The sequence below is a fragment of the Heterocephalus glaber genome, unplaced genomic scaffold (assembly GCF_053883595.1).
Source record: "Heterocephalus glaber isolate CG9 unplaced genomic scaffold, H.glaber_assembly_v1.0 deba00000281, whole genome shotgun sequence".
Classification (NCBI taxonomy): Eukaryota; Metazoa; Chordata; class Mammalia; order Rodentia; family Bathyergidae; genus Heterocephalus; species Heterocephalus glaber.
Window position 1 is genome coordinate 7,448,744 of NW_028258139.1, and position 17,194 is coordinate 7,465,937.

Here is a 17,194-nt window from a genome sequence, read left to right on the forward strand (position 1 = left end):
ACAGGATTGGTTTTTTTTAAATGGAGACAAAAATAGTTGAAAAAAAGTGTGTTGAGAAAGTCACTTTTTCTTCCATAACTTCAGAAAATGTATATTTCAAATAGTTTACCTCAAAATGTCCATGTCTGTCACAAGAAGATCCGCTTTTCCCTTATCTGAGAACCATACCTCTTGACAGAAAAGGGGCTTTCTACTTCATCTGATACTGGGTAGAATTCTGAAATTGCTCCTTCCCTAGACTGTGTAGTTGGTATTACGTACATATATTTATATTTATACATACATTATACTGTGTAATAGACCTTGATCTTTAGAAGATGTTTGGTTACCTAAACCTGGTAAATATTTTTTTATAGGATCAAAAGTAAGTTGGACCAAGGAGAAGTGGTTCAAGAGTTTATTAATGCCCTGGAACAACTCTCTAATCCTGACCTGCTCTTTAAGGTAACAGAACAGCTTTTGGCAGACAGAACAGCTTGTGCCGAGTGTGGTGGTGCATGCCTGTAATCCCAGCACTTAGGAAGCTGAGGCAGGAGGATTGCCACAAGTTTGAGGCCAGCCTGGACTACATAGTGAGTTCAGGGCCAGCCTGCACTGCAAAGCAAGACCCTGTCTCAAAATACTTTAAAAAAAAAAAAAAAACAGTTGGGCATGATTCTTGATTCTTTTCTTTTGTTTGTTTGTTTGTTTGTTTGTTTTGCACAGGACTGGGTTGCTGATATAAAAGGTGAACTAGGAAAAAAACCTATAAATAAAAGAAATATTGAAAAATTGTATGGAAAGATGTATGCGGCCTTGGGCAACCCACAGGCTTCGGGCCTGGGGCCCTTCAGAAGGAGGTTTATTCAGGTATGGACAGTTGCCCTATCTTTATGGTAGCAGAAGCACTGGGAAGATCAATATATGCACATTTGATGGCTTGCTGATAATTCTGATCTTAAAATGCGTGTTGAATCTGTAAGTGAGATACTGATAAGATATGTTTAGGTCAGATAGTAGTAGGTGAAACCTCTAGTAGTAAGCAAAACCTCTAGGTTTTATTACATTCTGTTCTTCACGTTCAGATTCTTAGGTCTGAAGATTACATGTGCTTTGGTATTTTTAATTCTCAGAATGACTTAGATATTTGATCAAGAAAATACATCAATTTTAGAACATTTTCATCACCACCAAAAGTAACCTCATATCCATTCATATTTACTACTTCCTGCTCCTGCCAGCCACTAAACTACTTCCTGTCTCTTAAGGATAGGCCTCTTCTAGATTTTTCATATGAACAAAATCTAACAATATACATCTGGCTTATTTCATTTAGCATAATGTGTTCAAAGTTCAACCACACTGTAGCACTACTCCATTCCTTTTGATTGCTAAATATTATCCCACTCTGGATATGCCATATTTTGTTTATCTTTTCATCAATTGATGAACGTTAGGGGTATTTGCATTTTTTAGCTCTTAAGAATAATGCCACATGGGGCCAGGGATTTAGCTCAGTGGTTCCAGCACCTGCCTCGTAAGCACAAGGTCCCGAATTCAATCCCCAGTACCAAAAAAAAAAAGAATAATGCCACATATGCTGCACGTAGGGAGACACATTTTCAGTTCTTATGTGGAGGAGAAAATTACTTTGGTCTTTAACTGTTCCTTTCCTTTTATCTCCTGACTCAACCTTACACACAGGGTTTTATTTTGTTCTTTGTCTCAAATAATTATCAATGGACTGCCTGCTGTGAAATAGGCATCTTTAATGAGTTGAATAATTTTGTTAAGTGGAGATTGCTTTTAGTGGGTCATTCCTACTTGCAGTAGTTTGAGTTCTTAAAGGAATGAATTTAGAAACATACAGGACCACCTGTGGCTTAAATGTGACTAGGAATACATCCTGAAAGTGAAGATAACACCATGAACTTTTTTTTTTTTTTGGTACTGGGGATGGAACTCAGGACCTTGAGCTTGCAAGGCAGGCACAGTGCCACTGAGCTAAATCTCTGGCCCCATAAACTCCTATTTTTTGCAATAGGACATACATTGGTCTTCACATCATGTCACATGTGTGCCGCTGGCTCTTGGATATGTAAGAGTCTCAGGACAGAAACTGATTAAATGAAAGTAGTAAGTTGTACTTAAAACTGATGGGTGAACATTTATAAAATTATAGAATATTGGTTTTAGTAAAGTGTCAGTATTTTGTGTTTTGCTAAACCAATGACCCACACACTTTATATACAGTCCCAGCAGTTCAGCTTTGCTGGCCATACAAGTCTCTTGTCACCAGAACTTGCATGTCCTGTCATGGTGCATAGGCAGCTGTAGATAGGGCTTGTGCATTTGGGCCTGGGTGGCAGAATCCATCAAAATACTGTTAATAAAAGCAAGCCATGGTCTGGGTATGGCTTATGGGCCAGAGAAGCTGGAGCTGAAAAGCAGGTAACTTGCCGAGGGTCGGTGGGAGGAATGAGAGGGAACTAGACCCAGGCTCTTCTCAGAGGACCCAGGGCATCCTTGTGAAAGGGTTTGTCTCAGCACTTTCTCTCAACTGGAAAAATTCTGCGCAGCCCCAAGTGAAGACTGCACCTTATCCCTTTGAGCTCATGGCCACTTCCTTTCCCTGCCTGCTGAACATCATAAAACTGTGCCCTAAAAATCTTTCAGCACAGACAGCTATTCTTCCAAGCTGTGGATGAGCACAGCTGCATCTGACCCTTGCCCAGAGACAGCAGCATGGTGACAGAAACATTCTGTCATCCCTACCAGGCACGGCATAAGATGTTTTAGAGATTAATTTCTTGTACTTTGGAAAAATCTATCCAGAACTTTGTACATCAGATCAAACCAACAAATAATTTTCATTAATTTAAACAATAACCTACCAAAATAAATTATCCCACTTTCAAGGATGCTTAAGGGCATGATGCCTTTCAAATATGGTATTGGTAATTACATGTGGGAAATAGCTAAACTTTTCGTGTACATTGAAGAATTGATTGTATACTTTTAATTCATTTATAAATCAAAGAAATCCATTTTATATTTGTCAATTTTCTTACAGTGAATTGTTTTAAAATAAAATATAATTCATGTATACTAGATTTATTTATATTATGGAATTCTGAATTGGGTAAAACTTTTTCTACTTAATGATGACCTGGTACATATTGACAACTATTAAGTTACTGTTTGTAATACTTTAGGATTTTATTTTTATTTATACCAGGATTATTATTCAAATCAATATTTAAGACTAATACAAAGGAAAAATTGATGTATTCCAAGGTAGAATGCTTCTAACAATAATTGCTTTTAAAATATAAATTACCTAAATAATGTTGTGGGGTTTTTTTGGTACCGGGGATTGAACTCGGGTTCTTGCGCTTGTGTAGCAGGCGGCGAAACCACTGAGCTAAATCCCCGGCTCCACCTAAATAATGTTTATACTAATGTCTGATCCAAAATAGAGTCTTAAAACATTACTGAGAAAGTAGCATTCTTATATTTTTCTTTTGAATGCATATGAAGAGTTATGGTCTATTCATATTTATTGAGGTATTCCCTTTATTTTGTTCTTTTAAACTTTGTTCCTAATAATTCATGTCATCATAATGATATAGACCCAGAACTAGATAATGAGTATTAAGGAATTTAAAGCCTCGCCAAATTTTGAAAGTCCTTATTAAAACTTGTAACTACAAATCGTTCCAACCATGACCTTCTAAAGGAACACAAGTCCAAACAGAAAGCAGGCCCCAGATGTTTTAGAGCATTGAAGTATTGAAGTGAAGTGAAAGTATAAATCTTAAAAGCACAGAAGAAATCTATATAATTGGGCAGTTGTTTGTTAAGAAAACTCACAAGCTGAGAGCCTTTTCCAACATTCAAACTGATCTTTATAGTAAATTATTAATAATTTCAGGCCTTTGGAAAGGAATTTGATAAACACTTTGGGAATGGAGGTTCTAAGCTATCTAAAATGAAGCTCAGTGACTTTAGTGACATTACGGACATGCTGGTTTTAAAAATGAAAAAAGACTCAGAGCCTCCTGGGAATCTGAAAGAATGCTCACCCTGGATGAGTGAGTTCAAAGTGGAGTTCTTGAGAAATGAGCTGGAGATTCCTGGTGAGTTAACCCCTGGGGTGACAAAAGCAGACTCTAATAAAAACAGCACGACAGCAACAGCAGTGATACTGGACTCTTGATAATTACCTCTTTTTTTTCAGAATTTTAAACTTCACTATATTTTTCATCACTAGGAAAATCCATAATTACTGTGAATTAATACTCTTTACTAAATGGCTAATGAGATAATAGCTTTCTTATATTTCTGATTATGATAAGTGTTCAGATTTGCATTTAGTAATTATGGTAACAGGTAATCATAGGTTTCCTCTGAACGTACCCATGCTTTGCTCCTGAGTAACTTTTCTTTAGAAATACAATACCTTATTTCCTGGGGTGTATGTGTCAATCCCATTTAAAGGAACGAATTATGAAAATGACTAACCTGCAGAAGAAAAGATTTGTGGAATTGAGGATGGAGACATGTAGCAAGTTAACCAAATGTGAAAAAAGCATAATTTTTCTTTTCTTTTTTTGTTTGTTTTTGGGGGTTTTTGGTTTTTTGGGGTTTTTTTGGTACCAGGGATCAAACTCAGGTCCTTGTGCTTTCAAGGCAGGCGGCAGAACTACTGAGCTAAATCCCCAGCCCTGGTTTGTTTTACTTTTATTTTTTGAAACAGGGTTTTGCTGTGTAGTTTAGGCTGGCCTTGAATTCCCTATGTAGCCCAGCCTGGCCTCAAACTTGGGGCACTGATCCTGCCCAAGTCTCCCAAGTCCTGGGATTACAGGCATTCCTGGCATATAAGGCCTGATTTTTCCAATGAAATCTATGTAATTCTCTGTTCTTCACCCTGGAATTTGCCGGAAGAAAAAAATATTTTAACCTGGTTACTCATGTTCTCATTCCAGTGAATATAAGAAAAAGCATGTTTTGAGAATCACTTTCCTTTACTGTTGTTAACAACTGTGCAGTTGCATTCAGTCAGTTTCCAGAAAAGCATTTAAGTGTAAGACTCCTAATGTGCAGTCTGATGTGCCTGCCTTGAATAATGCAGTACTCCAGTTCATTGCATTATTTTTTCTATTTGGAATTTATCTTTTAGACTTGGATGCTGATGTCCATTAATCAGTCAAATTGAAAAATACTGTACTAGCATTTTTTTTTTAAAGTTATTTTTGAGACAGGGTCTCACTATGTTGCCCTGCCTAGCTTCGAACACCTGGGCTCAAGCAGTTCTCCTGCCTCAGCCTCTCAGGTAGCTGGGACAGCAGGCACACCACTGTGCCCAACCAAGGCCTTTTTTTTTTTTCTGTACCAGGGATCGAACTCAGGACCTTGCACTTGTTAGCCAGGCACGGTGCCACTGAGCTAAATCCCCAGCCCCAGGCCTTTTTTTTAAAACAAAAACTTTTGGTAAAATGTTTTTCATATTAGATGAGGGATTTTTTAAAATTAAGTCAAAGTATGTTTTTCATTTGCTTTTGAGACAGGGTCTTGCTATGTAGTTCAGGCTGGCCTTGAACTCATGGTGATCCTCCTGCCACCCACAGCCTCTCAAGTGCTGGGATTACAGGTGTGTGCCACCATGCTCAACAACAGATATGTTTAAAAATACAGAGGTTTGGGCCGGGGATTTAGCTCAGTGGCACTGTGACTGCCTCGCAAGCTCAAGGTCCTGAATTCGATCCCTGTTACCAAAAAAACAAAAAAAACAAAAAATACAGAGGTTCTATTATAAGCTGTATCTAATAAACTTTGTGGTTTATTTTAGGTCAGTATCATGGCAGGGGAAAGCCATTGCCTGAATACCATGCACGGATCTCTGGGTTTGATGAGCGGGTAAGTGTGAGAGTCTGTGACTCCCATTACCATGGTGAGGACTATTGGTGTGTTGTGTGTAGCTTTTCAGCATGAAAATGTATTAGTCTCTGCTAAGGAAAGGATAATTAAATTCTTATGTAGGTCTCCAATTGTATGGAGTTTGCTGATTGTTTTTTTTTTTTGGTACCGGGGATCAAACTCAGGACCTTCTGCTTACGAGGCAGGCAGCAGAACCACTGAGCTAAATCCCCAGCCCTGCTGATTGTTTTATTGACTGAATTTCTTAATATAAATGTCTCCAATGTTTTAACACCATTTTAAGGATGTAATAAAGAGTAAGCTGTGGGTATCTATTATAAAATATGTGTAGAGTTAACCTATTTTAAAATATTTACATGTTGGATATTGCTTGTTGCTAAGGATATTCAATTTGTAAGCAGTTATTTGTAGCTAGGAATATTACATTTCCATGGACACGGCATTTGGGCATGAACAGGTAACAGATACGTTTTGCTTTCTAAAGGTAAAAGTAATGCCTTCTATTAGAAGACCAAAGCGCATTGTCATCCGCGGCCACGATGAGAAGGAGTACCCTTTCCTCGTGAAGGGCGGTGAGGACCTTCGGCAGGACCAGCGCATCGAGCAGCTCTTTGAGGTCATGAATGTCATCCTCTCCCGCGACGCTGCCTGCAGCCAGAGAAACATGCAGCTGAGGACATACCGTGTGGTGCCCATGACCTCTAGGTACAACACAAGCAGATGTGTGGGAATGGACCCCTGGGTGAGGCCCTTGTGTGACTGTCCTCAGGTGAGGGTGGGAGGTGCAGGACATGGCAGTGGTTGGATCCCGCAGGCAGAGTGCTCAGCAGGGTTAACAACACAGACCTGCATGGCAAAGTAAGGGATGAGTAGACATGACTCTCGTTCTTTGATTCTCCAGAACCCTTTTTTTTAAAAAAAAGCAATTGGAGCTTGCATTATTCATAAACTTTATGTTCCTTTTCAGATTAGGATTAATTGAATGGATTGAAAATACTTTTACCTTGAAGGACATTCTTTTGGACAACATGTCCCAGGAGGAGAAGGCGACTTATATGAGGTAGTGTGAAGCTGACTGCTGTTTCCCCAGTGTCGTCCACCCTCCAGCCTGCTTCTGTCTGAACCACCTGTTCCCCCTCATGCTGGCAGCTTGTGGCTCTCCTTCATCTCTTACTCCAGTGACGTGGCAGGGCCCCTGAACATGGTGCTCTGAAATCCTTACCCTGGCCTGGCCTTTAATCTGCCTCTGGCTGGATGAATAAACTAAATGGTACTAAGGTACTAAACAGATTGCATATATTTTACCATAATTTTTTTTTAAAGTCTTAACTTTGGAGAAAAAATCTTGAAATAAAATGAAGAGATAATAGATCTGTAGCTGACATTTAATTAAATATTTTCCACATGGTAGGCACTATTCTAGTTCTTAATATATATGAACTACTTCTTACAGCAACCTACAAGGTAAGTATTATCATTTCTGTACAAATAAGCTGAGGTCCAGAGAGGTTAAGTAATTCATCCTATGTCACCCAGCCTGTAAGTGAGATTATTATTAATTCCAGATCATGCTTTGTATTTTTCTTTTAACGTTTTCTCTGTTTTCCACTTTTTCTATAATGGACATGTATTTTTTATTGGAATGGCTTTTTAATTTGTTTTTTGTTTCTGTAAACGAAAATAAGAACAGTGTAATGAAAAACATGTTGAAAGTAGAGTTGATAGGTTTTGAGGACAAGCTGTAGGATGAAGGAAGAGGAAATTGTGCTCTCATTCTGTCTTGAAGGTATTTAAATAGAGCAATGTTTTCATCAGTCAGGGTCAGTTACCATAAAATTAAGCATATTCTCATCAGACCCACATGCCCAGGTAATAGTAAATAGGGTAGTTTGCCACTGTTTTTTTTTACTATGGTGCTGGGGATTGAGCCCTATCGACCTTTAATTCTAAATATTTAAGTCCTTTGCTTGGAATTACCCCTCGTTTCCCTACAAGACCAGCTTCCTGGCATCAGAAGTCCCAGGTCTCATCCTGGCGCTGAGGTTCTGACTCCGCTGGCTGTCCTGAACTAGCTCTTGGCCCTCATGAGCTCCCACTCTCTTTCTTCGAAGCAGGGATCCTGCAGAATTAAGTAATAAGTAAGGTGAGCATGGGCTCAGTGGGTGAAGTGCTTTCCACATGGTATGGTTTACTGCCAGCTCCTACTCCTTCCTACTCCTTCCAGGCACTTCCAGCTCCTTGTTATTAAAGATATTGCTATTTTTTCCTTAATGTAGCATGTTGCAGTTTCACAACTAGGAGTTTCATCTCTCTTAAAACTAGGCAGAGAGGGCCGGGGATTTAGCCACCTGCCTCACAAGTGCAAGGACCTGAGTTTGATCTCAGGTACCAAAAAAAAAAAAAAACTAGGCAGAGAAAGCCTGGTGCAGTGGTGCAGACCTGCAGTCCAAGCACAGGAGGCTGTTGTCCCACCTGGGCCACATAACAAGATCACATCAGGGGAAAAAATCACAGGAGAGGGGCCGGGGATGTAGCTGAGTGGCGCCACACCTGCCTAGCAAGTGCAAGGTCCTGAGTTGGATTCCCAGTATGGGGGTGGGGAATCTCAGGAGAGAATTTAGATTAAAAAGCTGTAATATATTTGTAAATTAACTTAGTAGTGACTCAGAAGAAAATTAGCTTAAATGACTGACCTGCTGAGTCCCATTTTGTAAAATTATTGTCTTTAGTTTTGGCGGGGTTTTTTTGGTACTAGGGATCAAACTCGGGTCCTTGCACTTGCGAGGCAGGCGGTGGAACCACTGAGCTAAATCCCCAGTCCTCTTTTGATTCATTCTTAAGAATGAATCATGGTACATTGAAATTCTAGATCCAAAGTACCATAGGTTTGATCTCAACATTGAATATGAATAAAAGTTGTGTTTATTTTTCCCTGCCTCTTCTGTTTTTCGGTGAACTCTTAGTGGTCTTTGCCTCTAAAATTATATAATGTTAAATACCTCCCTAATTTTGATTCCCCTGGTTTTTTTGTTAGTAATGACATCGAAGCACCAATCATTGACTATGGAGAATGGCTGGCAAAAATGTCAGGAAAACATGATGTTGGAGCTTACATGTTAATGTATAAGTAAGTTTTGTTTTTTCTTTATATTAATTATTTCTTTTCAAAATAGCATATGTACTTTTGATTCTTAAGAAGTTTTGCCTTGAAGAGATCATCAAAATCTAGTTATTTCATATTTGAGCTTCAGTATAAATTAGAGTTAAAATTTTAATTTCACATTGTGAGAAATTGGTTCTGAGATGTTTTTGTATTATTAAATCATAGGGGAGCTAATCGTACAGAAACAGTCATGGCCTTTAGAAAAAGAGAAAGTAAAGTGCCTGCTGATCTCTTAAAGTAAGTACATGTATGACCTCACAAATATCCCAAGGGTGTAGCAAAGACCACACATGGTGTCTTAGTCACTTTCTTGTCACTAGGACAAAATACTGATACCCACACCTTAAAGAAAGAGAGGTTTATTTTGACTCATGGTTTTAGAAGTTTCAGTCCATGGCTGGCTGGCTCCAAGGAAGAAGCGGCACGGTAGAAGGCAGGGCCTGGATGGAGGAAAACCACTCACATCATGATGGCCAGGAAGCAGAGAGCAAAGGGAGGGGCCAGAGAGGGAGCTGCAGGTCACAGCCCAGTGATTCGGCCCCAGCCAGACCCCCACCTCAGCAAGTCCCTGTCACACTGTGATCCAGTCACCTTCCGGAAGCCTCAGCTCTGACCACGTGAGGCTTTGGGGCACCTTCCAGGTCCAAACCCTGATGCACAGCTTCTCTTCCCAGGCGGGCCTTTGTGAAGATGAGCAGTGGCCCTGAGGCCTTCCTGGCACTTCGCTCCCACTTCTCCACCTCTCACGCACTGCTGTGTATCAGCCACTGGCTCCTTGGCATCGGAGACAGACACTTGAACAATTTCATGGTGACCATGGAGACAGGTGGCATAATAGGAATAGATTTTGGACATGCATTTGGATCAGCCACCCAGGTGTGTTTGCCTTACTCTTATGGGCTAGTTTAGGGTTGTTATGTGGCCAGGGTCTCACTATATAGTTGAAGCTGGCCTATGTAGCCCAGGCTAGCCTCAAACTTGAAGCAATCCTTCTGCCTCAGCCTCCTGAGTGCTGGGAGTACAGGTGTGCACCATCACACCTGGCTATAACACCTTCTAGAAATGAATAGTTTTTAAAGAAGAAATGACTTGTTGGGTTGATTTTTGTCATGGTCATTAAATCTGAAAAAAGAAATCTCAGCCTCATTTTAGGCTTATTTAGGTAGGTCATGGAATATGTGATAATAACTTATGTAATCAGAGTCAGGAATAAAATGCATTTCTGTATAAAAGGAGTCCTCCAAAGAAGTGTTATGAAGCCCCATAATCCAAATATCTTGTATCAAACGTGATACCAGTCTTTTCTCTGCCATTAACCTCTGAACATTTTCACGGAATGTCTCGATCTGCAGACTCTGTGATCCTCCACACACGCTTTTGCTTTTTTCATCATGGGGAGTTGGTACATGTACATAACACATCTTAATGCTTTTAATATATCTCCTTATTGAATGTATTTTTTTCTCTTGTTTAGTTCTTGCCGGTCCCCGAGTTGATGCCTTTTCGTCTAACTCGCCAATTTATCAACCTGATGTTACCAATGAAAGAAACGGGTCTCGTGTACAGTGTCATGGTCCATGCACTGAGGGCCTTCCGCTCAGACGCGGACCTGCTCACCAACACCATGGATGTGTTCATAAGGGAACCATCCTTCGATTGGAAAGTAGGTTTTTATACGCATATATCATTTTTATCTCAGTGTTCCAGTGATTGAGTCAGTGTCTCCGGTTATATAGTGAAAACATGTCAGGTCATGTTTACTAAAATATTTGCATCATTTTGTACTACATTTCTCAAAATTAACATTTGGGATCACTTAACCTGAAAACCAGGTAAGAAGCCAAAACTTCTATTTGGAGAAAGTTATAGCTTCAAGCAAGTTTATTTCTAACTGGAAGTAGGAATGTGGACCCACTGTGATTGGTGGGTCTGATTTCTCCTTGATACAACTTTTGGCTTAAAACTATTCTATGTGAACTCTTCCTTGATCATAAAGATAGTACTGTCTTAAGTCTGAAAGGCTATCCAGAATATACCCACATGAGATCAAGCCTAGTTGTGCTCATCCTAAAAGGGAGTGAAACATCACACGTCTGTGCAGCCCCTCCAGCTCAGTCACTGTGCTGTGTGCCAGCGTTAGAATCAGTGTAAAAAGGCATAGGGGTAGGCCAGGGATTTAGCTCTGTGGCACCATGCCTGCCTGGCAAGAGCAAGGTCCTGAGTTCAATCCCTGGTACCCCAAAAAAACCAAAAAAAACAACCATAGGGCTGTTCCCAGTTACAGATCTTTTAAGATCATTACTTGAGGGCCAGGGATTTAGCTCAGTGGTACCACCACCTGCCTCCAAAGCGCAAGGTCCTGAGTTCGATCCCCGGTACCAAAACAAAACAAAACAAGATCATTACTTGATTTAATCTGTTGGAATGTGATTGTATATATTGATTGTTAGAATAAATAGAGAAAATCTTGTTCTTTTCCTTTAGAATTTTGAACAAAAAATGCTGAAAAAAGGAGGGTCATGGATTCAGAAGGTAAATGTAACTGAAAAAAATTGGTATCCTCGACAGAAAATATGTTACGCCAAGAGAAAGTTAGCCGGTGCCAATCCAGCTGTTATAACTTGGTAAGATTATTATAAACTGAAAGTGAGCTTAGAGAGGTCAGCTTCTCCAAGGCCAGGTGAGGCCTGTGACTCAGAGTTGGGGGCCTCCCCGAGCCGTGCGCGGTCCTCAGGCTTCATCCCGGTGTCTGGGCCATGCTGCACCAACAGGAAGACTGGAATGGTACTAACGTTCTGTCACCTGTGTAAAAAGACTTGTGGTTTAAATTGGCGTTTGTCCTTTCAAGGGCCTTGACCTATGGGGCACAGCACAAAGACCTGGTAAACACAGTGTGGGCTTGTCTGCATACAGGTTGGATTGACCTTTGGGTTAGCTTTTATTTTTTTATTTTTTAGGTGAGCTTTTAGAATACTATAAATCATGTAGAAAAAAACATTCGGGTGCTGGGTATGGTGACACACCCATGCAATCCCTGCACTCTTGGAGCCTGAGGCAGGCGGACTGCAAATTCATACCCAGCCTGGGCAACTCAGTGACTTAGCAAGACCTTCTTTCAAAAATTTAAACAGGCTAGGTATATAGCTTAGTGCCAAGGTCCTGAGTTCAATCTCTAGTATCAAGAAAAAAAAACACAGAACTTTTGCACTTCACAGGATACTTTTGTGCTTTGAAAGGTACCATCAAAGAAGTAAGAAGGCTGTGAGTATAGCTTTGGTTAATCAGTTATCTGACACATGCAAGGCCATGGGTTCCATCCCTGGCCCTGCAAAAAAAGAAAAAAGTAAAAAGACAGCCCACAGAATGGGAGAAAATATTTGCAAGTAATATCTGACAAAGATTTTACATCCAGAATAATTTGAAGATTCTTACAACTCAATAATAAGACACAGGGCCAGGAATTTAGCTCAGTGGTTTTGCCACCTGCTGCCCAAGCGCAAGGACCCAAGTTCGATCCCTGGTACCAAAAAACAAAAACAAAAAAATAATAATAAGACACATAACCCAATTTAAAAATGGCCAAAGGAATCAGACTGATGTTTCTTTAGTTATGCACATAGCCAATAAGCACATGAAGAAATGCTCAGCTTAACTAGTTGTCAGGGAAATGCAAATGGGACTGCACATCACAGCCACTAAGGTGGCTGTAACAGCTGTAGGGAAGGGTGTAGAGTCACTAGAACTTGAATGCTCTGCTGGTGGGAACAGAAAATGGCGAAGTTAGCTGGGCATGGTGGTGCACACCTGTAATCCCAGCACTTGAGAGTTTGAGGCAGAAGGATCACTGTGAATTCCACACCAGGCTGAGCTACATAGTGAGTGCAAGGCCAGTCGTGAACTATAAAGCAAGATTCTGTCTCAAAAAACAAACAACAAAAAAAAAAAAAAAAGAAAGAAAGGAAGAAAAGAAAAAGAAATTAAGGGCCAGGGATTTAGCTCAGTGGCACCACGCCTGCCTCACAAGCACAAGGACCTGAGTTCGATCCCCAGTACCAAAAAAAAAAAGAAATTAAGAAAATGGTGCAGTTGCTTGAGAATTAGTCTGACAGTTTTTCAAAACGTTATGTGTAGAGTTGTTCTTTACTCAGCAGTTCGCTCCTAGGTATATACCCAGGAGAAATGAAAGCATATGTCTGCCCCAAAACTTGAAAGTGAATGTTAATAGCAGCCTTATTAGTGTTTTAGTTTACTTCAGATGTAACCTTGGATTTCAAGATTATGATCGACAGAAGATGTTTCATAAATGACGAGAGAGAACGTTACTTCAGGATAGTTAGGAATACAGGCAACAAGGGAAAAAACATTTGTGTGTTTTCATATTTTTTCAATTTTTTGTGACTTTATTTATTACCTGTTGATTTATTAGTTTAATTTTTTTTTCCAGTGATGAATTATTTCTGGGCCATGAGAAGTCCCCTGCCTTTGGGAGTTATACAGCTGTTGCTCGGGGAAGTAGAGATCACAATATCCGTGCCCAAGAGCCAGAGAATGGACTTTCAGAAGAGACCCAAGTGAAGTGCTTACTGGACCAGGCCACAGACCCCAACATCCTTGGCAGAGCTTGGAAAGGATGGGAGCCCTGGATGTGATGTGTGTGGGCGCCAGCAACTGTAAAGCAATCCCCCAAACTTTCGTGATAGCAATCAAGGATCTGATTTTGCTGAATCCCTACAAAGAAGAAATCTATGTAGTGATAGAATTGTATAGCATGTGTTTCAGTCAAGATATGATGAGTAAATGAATATTGATATGAATCAAAACTAGGTTACTTGTAATAGAAAAATATATGTGTCGGCTTATCAAAATAATGAGTGAAGAGTAAATCAAGTTAGATAAAGCAGCAGTCTCAATAGACAGTGTTAAGTATAAATACCCCACGGAACAGGCTCATTCGTTATGGCACATGGAGATGGCCCCCAGAAGATTTCATCACTAAGATTTTATGCAAGCAAAACCAACTGCGCAACTGATAATGATGTTAATTATATGAGCACTACAGGAATAATAAGCATAGGTAAAGCTATAATCATGACATTTAAAAATGATTGCATTGGATATTTTTCTAGGTTTTTTTTTCTTTCCTTTATGCTCTTCTAGTTTTGACCTATTAGGATAGACATGCTCTAGAAGAGGAAGTCTTTATTTAGAAGAATGAAAACCTGGATCTTGGCATCCACTTTTGCTACTCACCACCGCCCCCCCCGAAGGTAGATAAAAGTGCTTTGCAACCCAGCTCAAGAGAACCTCAGAAATCCCACATATGATGAGGACGAGGAGGATAAAGCATGTGAGCTAGAACAGGAAGGCAAAGCAGTGTCTTGTTTGACCGCCCCATTCGTGTCTGAATGGTCTCAGAAGCACCATGGATATTGATTTTGGGGTTACAAATAAATCTTAGTAGATTAATTTTGCAAACATCAAATCTGGATAAAGAGGATCAACTATAGTTAATTGAAAGGACCACATGTGACTAATAGCTGCCACATTGGACATCAGAACTCTAGCATTTTTTAAAAAATAAAGATATTTGTATAACTAGGCTCATATTAATATTACTATACAATATGAGAGTTACATTCTGTATCATTGCTAATTGGAGATCTTTATATTGTACAACATGAAAGTTTTTTCATTCTTTTCCCTTTTTACTCTATGTTTGCAACACATGATAAATACATTAATTGTGAGGAATTGGTACATACACATATTACATCTTGATCCTTTTTTACTTCCCCTCCCTCTCCCTCCTCTCAATCCCCAGGTTCCTGTTCCCTTTTTACAAGCCCATCTCCCTGTTTCCTATCATCTGTCTTTTATTTTGCTGTTTAAATTATTTATACTTTGGGTTTCTCTTTGAAAGAAACCATACTATATTTAACCTTCTGTGCTAGCATTTTCTCTGTAACAGCTCCTGTGACAGCAAATTCACCTATTATTCTTGTATTCATTGCGACTTAACATGTCTTTGGCCACAGGTGCTGGCAGTCATATGGATGCTCATAATGGCTGGGTGGTTTCTAAAGGCCCAAAATGAATATATCAGTGTGGCTCTTGAATGTCACTGGCTCACAAATCAAGGCATTACTGTAACTCTGCTTGGGAGATTCTCTCTGCAGCATAGTCACGAGTTCCTGCGAGCAGCCCAGGCTGCACAGTGATCACCATGACAGCTGGCCAGGTCTGGGGGTGGGGGGTTTGTAGTACAATGTTCACTCCTCACTCCACCACTTCATTTCACCTGTTTGGTTACTTTTGTCTTGAGTGTTTTATATTTTAAATTACTTTCTGGAAGGGAAAATTTTCTGCTGTGGTGCATGTTTTTGTAAAATAAATGAACTCCGATTCATTTGGTAAGTAAATAATGTGCTGAGCATGCAATTCCCCGCACCCAAAAAAGGCTGAAAGTTCTAGCCCGATGTGGGCAATTTATTGACTTAGGAGACACGTTCTCAAAATAGAAAAAAAGGCTCTGTGGTTATAGTTCAGTTGCTCAGCGCAGAAGCCCTGGCTTCATTACCTAGTACTACACAACCAAAGCAAAACAAAAAAAGAAGTAATATCAGTACATAGCAGTGATGGCGAACCTTTTTAGAGACCAAGTTTGCAACCCAAAATCCACTTACTGCAAGGTGCCAAAACTGCGCTTAAACCTGAATACTGAGGTTTTAGTTTAGAAAAAACAACTCTGCATTAACATCCTTTGTCTTCAAAGGAAAACAATAACACATGCTATAGGTTCAACACCACTGGTATAAAATGTGGAATTTAAGTTTCGAGTTTTTATAGCTAAGTGTGATGGTATACACTTGTAATCCCAGCACTCTAGGAGGCTGAGGCAGGAGGATTACAAATTCAAGCGCAGCCTGGGCAATTTAGCAAGATCTTATCTCAAAAAAGTTTTTCTAATAAAAAGGTACTGTGGAGGTGTTGAGTGTCACTTCTGGAGCAAGCCAGTTTCTGATTGCCGGTGAAAGAAGTCCTGTCAAGTCAGCCGGAAGCGGTGGGGATGCCATGTAGGACAAAGCAGCCGTCCTCCCCCAGGTTTTTCACCAATTTTTTTTTTAAGGAGCTTCATAGATACTTAGAAACCTGTGGTTTGCTTTTATAAAGATCTTGTCTTATACTTGAATCATTTTTACCGGGTATGATGGCACACACATGATCCCAGGATTCAGAGGCGAGGCAGGAGGATTGCCTCAAGTTCAAGGCCAGCTTGGGCTTCATAGTTCCTGGCCAGCCTACATAACAGAACCCTGTCTCAAAAAACAGAAAAAAATCATTTTTACCAGGTATGGTGGCACATGTGTGTAATTCCAGCTATTCAGAAGGCAGAGGTAAGAGGATCACCAAGTTCAAGGCCAGCCTGGGCAATTTAGTAAGACCCTGTCTCAAAATTTTAAAAATAGGACCAGGGATTTAGCTCAGTGGTTCTGCCACCTTCCTCGCAAGCAGAAGAACTTTTTTGAGACAGGGTCTCACTATGCAGTTCAGGCTGGCCCTGAACTCACCATGTAGCCTAGATTGGCTTCGAACTCGCAGCAGTTCTCCCTTAGCATCCCAAATGCTGGGTTACAGGTGTGTGCCACCACACCGAACACAAAGTAGAAAATTTTAAAAGGACTGGGGATGTACCTAATTGGTAGAGCCCTTGCCTACCATGCATGAGCCCCTGGGTTCAGTCCGCAGTATCATCAAAAATAAAAAGAATTCACCCCTATAACATTAAATTCTTCTCTCAGTTAATTTTTTGAATCTTCTTGACAAAGTAGCAAGATCCTTCATTAAATTAAAATTTTTTTAATTTAGAAAAAAAAAACCTGTTGAAATGGGTTGGGTAGGCAATTTGGTATTAAATCTTGTGAGACAATAGTAATTCTTGGCCACTAGTTTACACCTTAGTGTTTTACAGGCTGGTGCCTTGGTGGAACAAAGACATAAAAATAAATTCCCTCCAACTTCACTAATAAAGTAGGGAATTTTAAATACTATTACTGTTTGTCCCCCAAAATAAGACCTAACAGGAAAGTAAGTCCTAGCATGATTTTTTAGGAT

At 40.0% G+C, this 17,194-nt stretch overlaps 1 protein-coding gene across 7 annotated transcripts in view; it reads left to right on the forward strand.

The window, feature by feature from the left end:
* Positions 1-13,905, forward strand: part of Prkdc (protein kinase, DNA-activated, catalytic subunit) — a 166,097-nt gene extending 152,192 nt beyond the window's left edge. For 5 of the 7 annotated variants that reach the window (XM_021248991.2, XM_021248992.2, XM_021248994.2 and 2 more), the window contains 12 exons: positions 357-444; positions 706-849; positions 3,914-4,118; positions 5,831-5,898; positions 6,404-6,624; positions 6,887-6,979; positions 8,954-9,046; positions 9,248-9,319; positions 9,757-9,958; positions 10,557-10,745; positions 11,567-11,706; positions 13,527-13,905. In XM_021248991.2, the coding sequence (XP_021104650.2) occupies positions 357-444; positions 706-849; positions 3,914-4,118; positions 5,831-5,898; positions 6,404-6,624; positions 6,887-6,979; positions 8,954-9,046; positions 9,248-9,319; positions 9,757-9,958; positions 10,557-10,745; positions 11,567-11,706; positions 13,527-13,731 (1,720 nt within the window). In that variant the 3' untranslated portion in view covers positions 13,732-13,905. Of the gene's footprint in view, positions 1-356; positions 445-705; positions 850-3,913; positions 4,119-5,830; positions 5,899-6,403; positions 6,625-6,886; positions 6,980-8,953; positions 9,047-9,247; positions 9,320-9,756; positions 9,959-10,556; positions 10,746-11,566; positions 11,707-13,526 lie in introns of those variants that run through there. The other 2 variants (XM_021249002.2, XM_021249006.2) reach the window with 2 other exon arrangements.
* Positions 13,906-17,194: the final 3,289 nt, after the last annotated feature.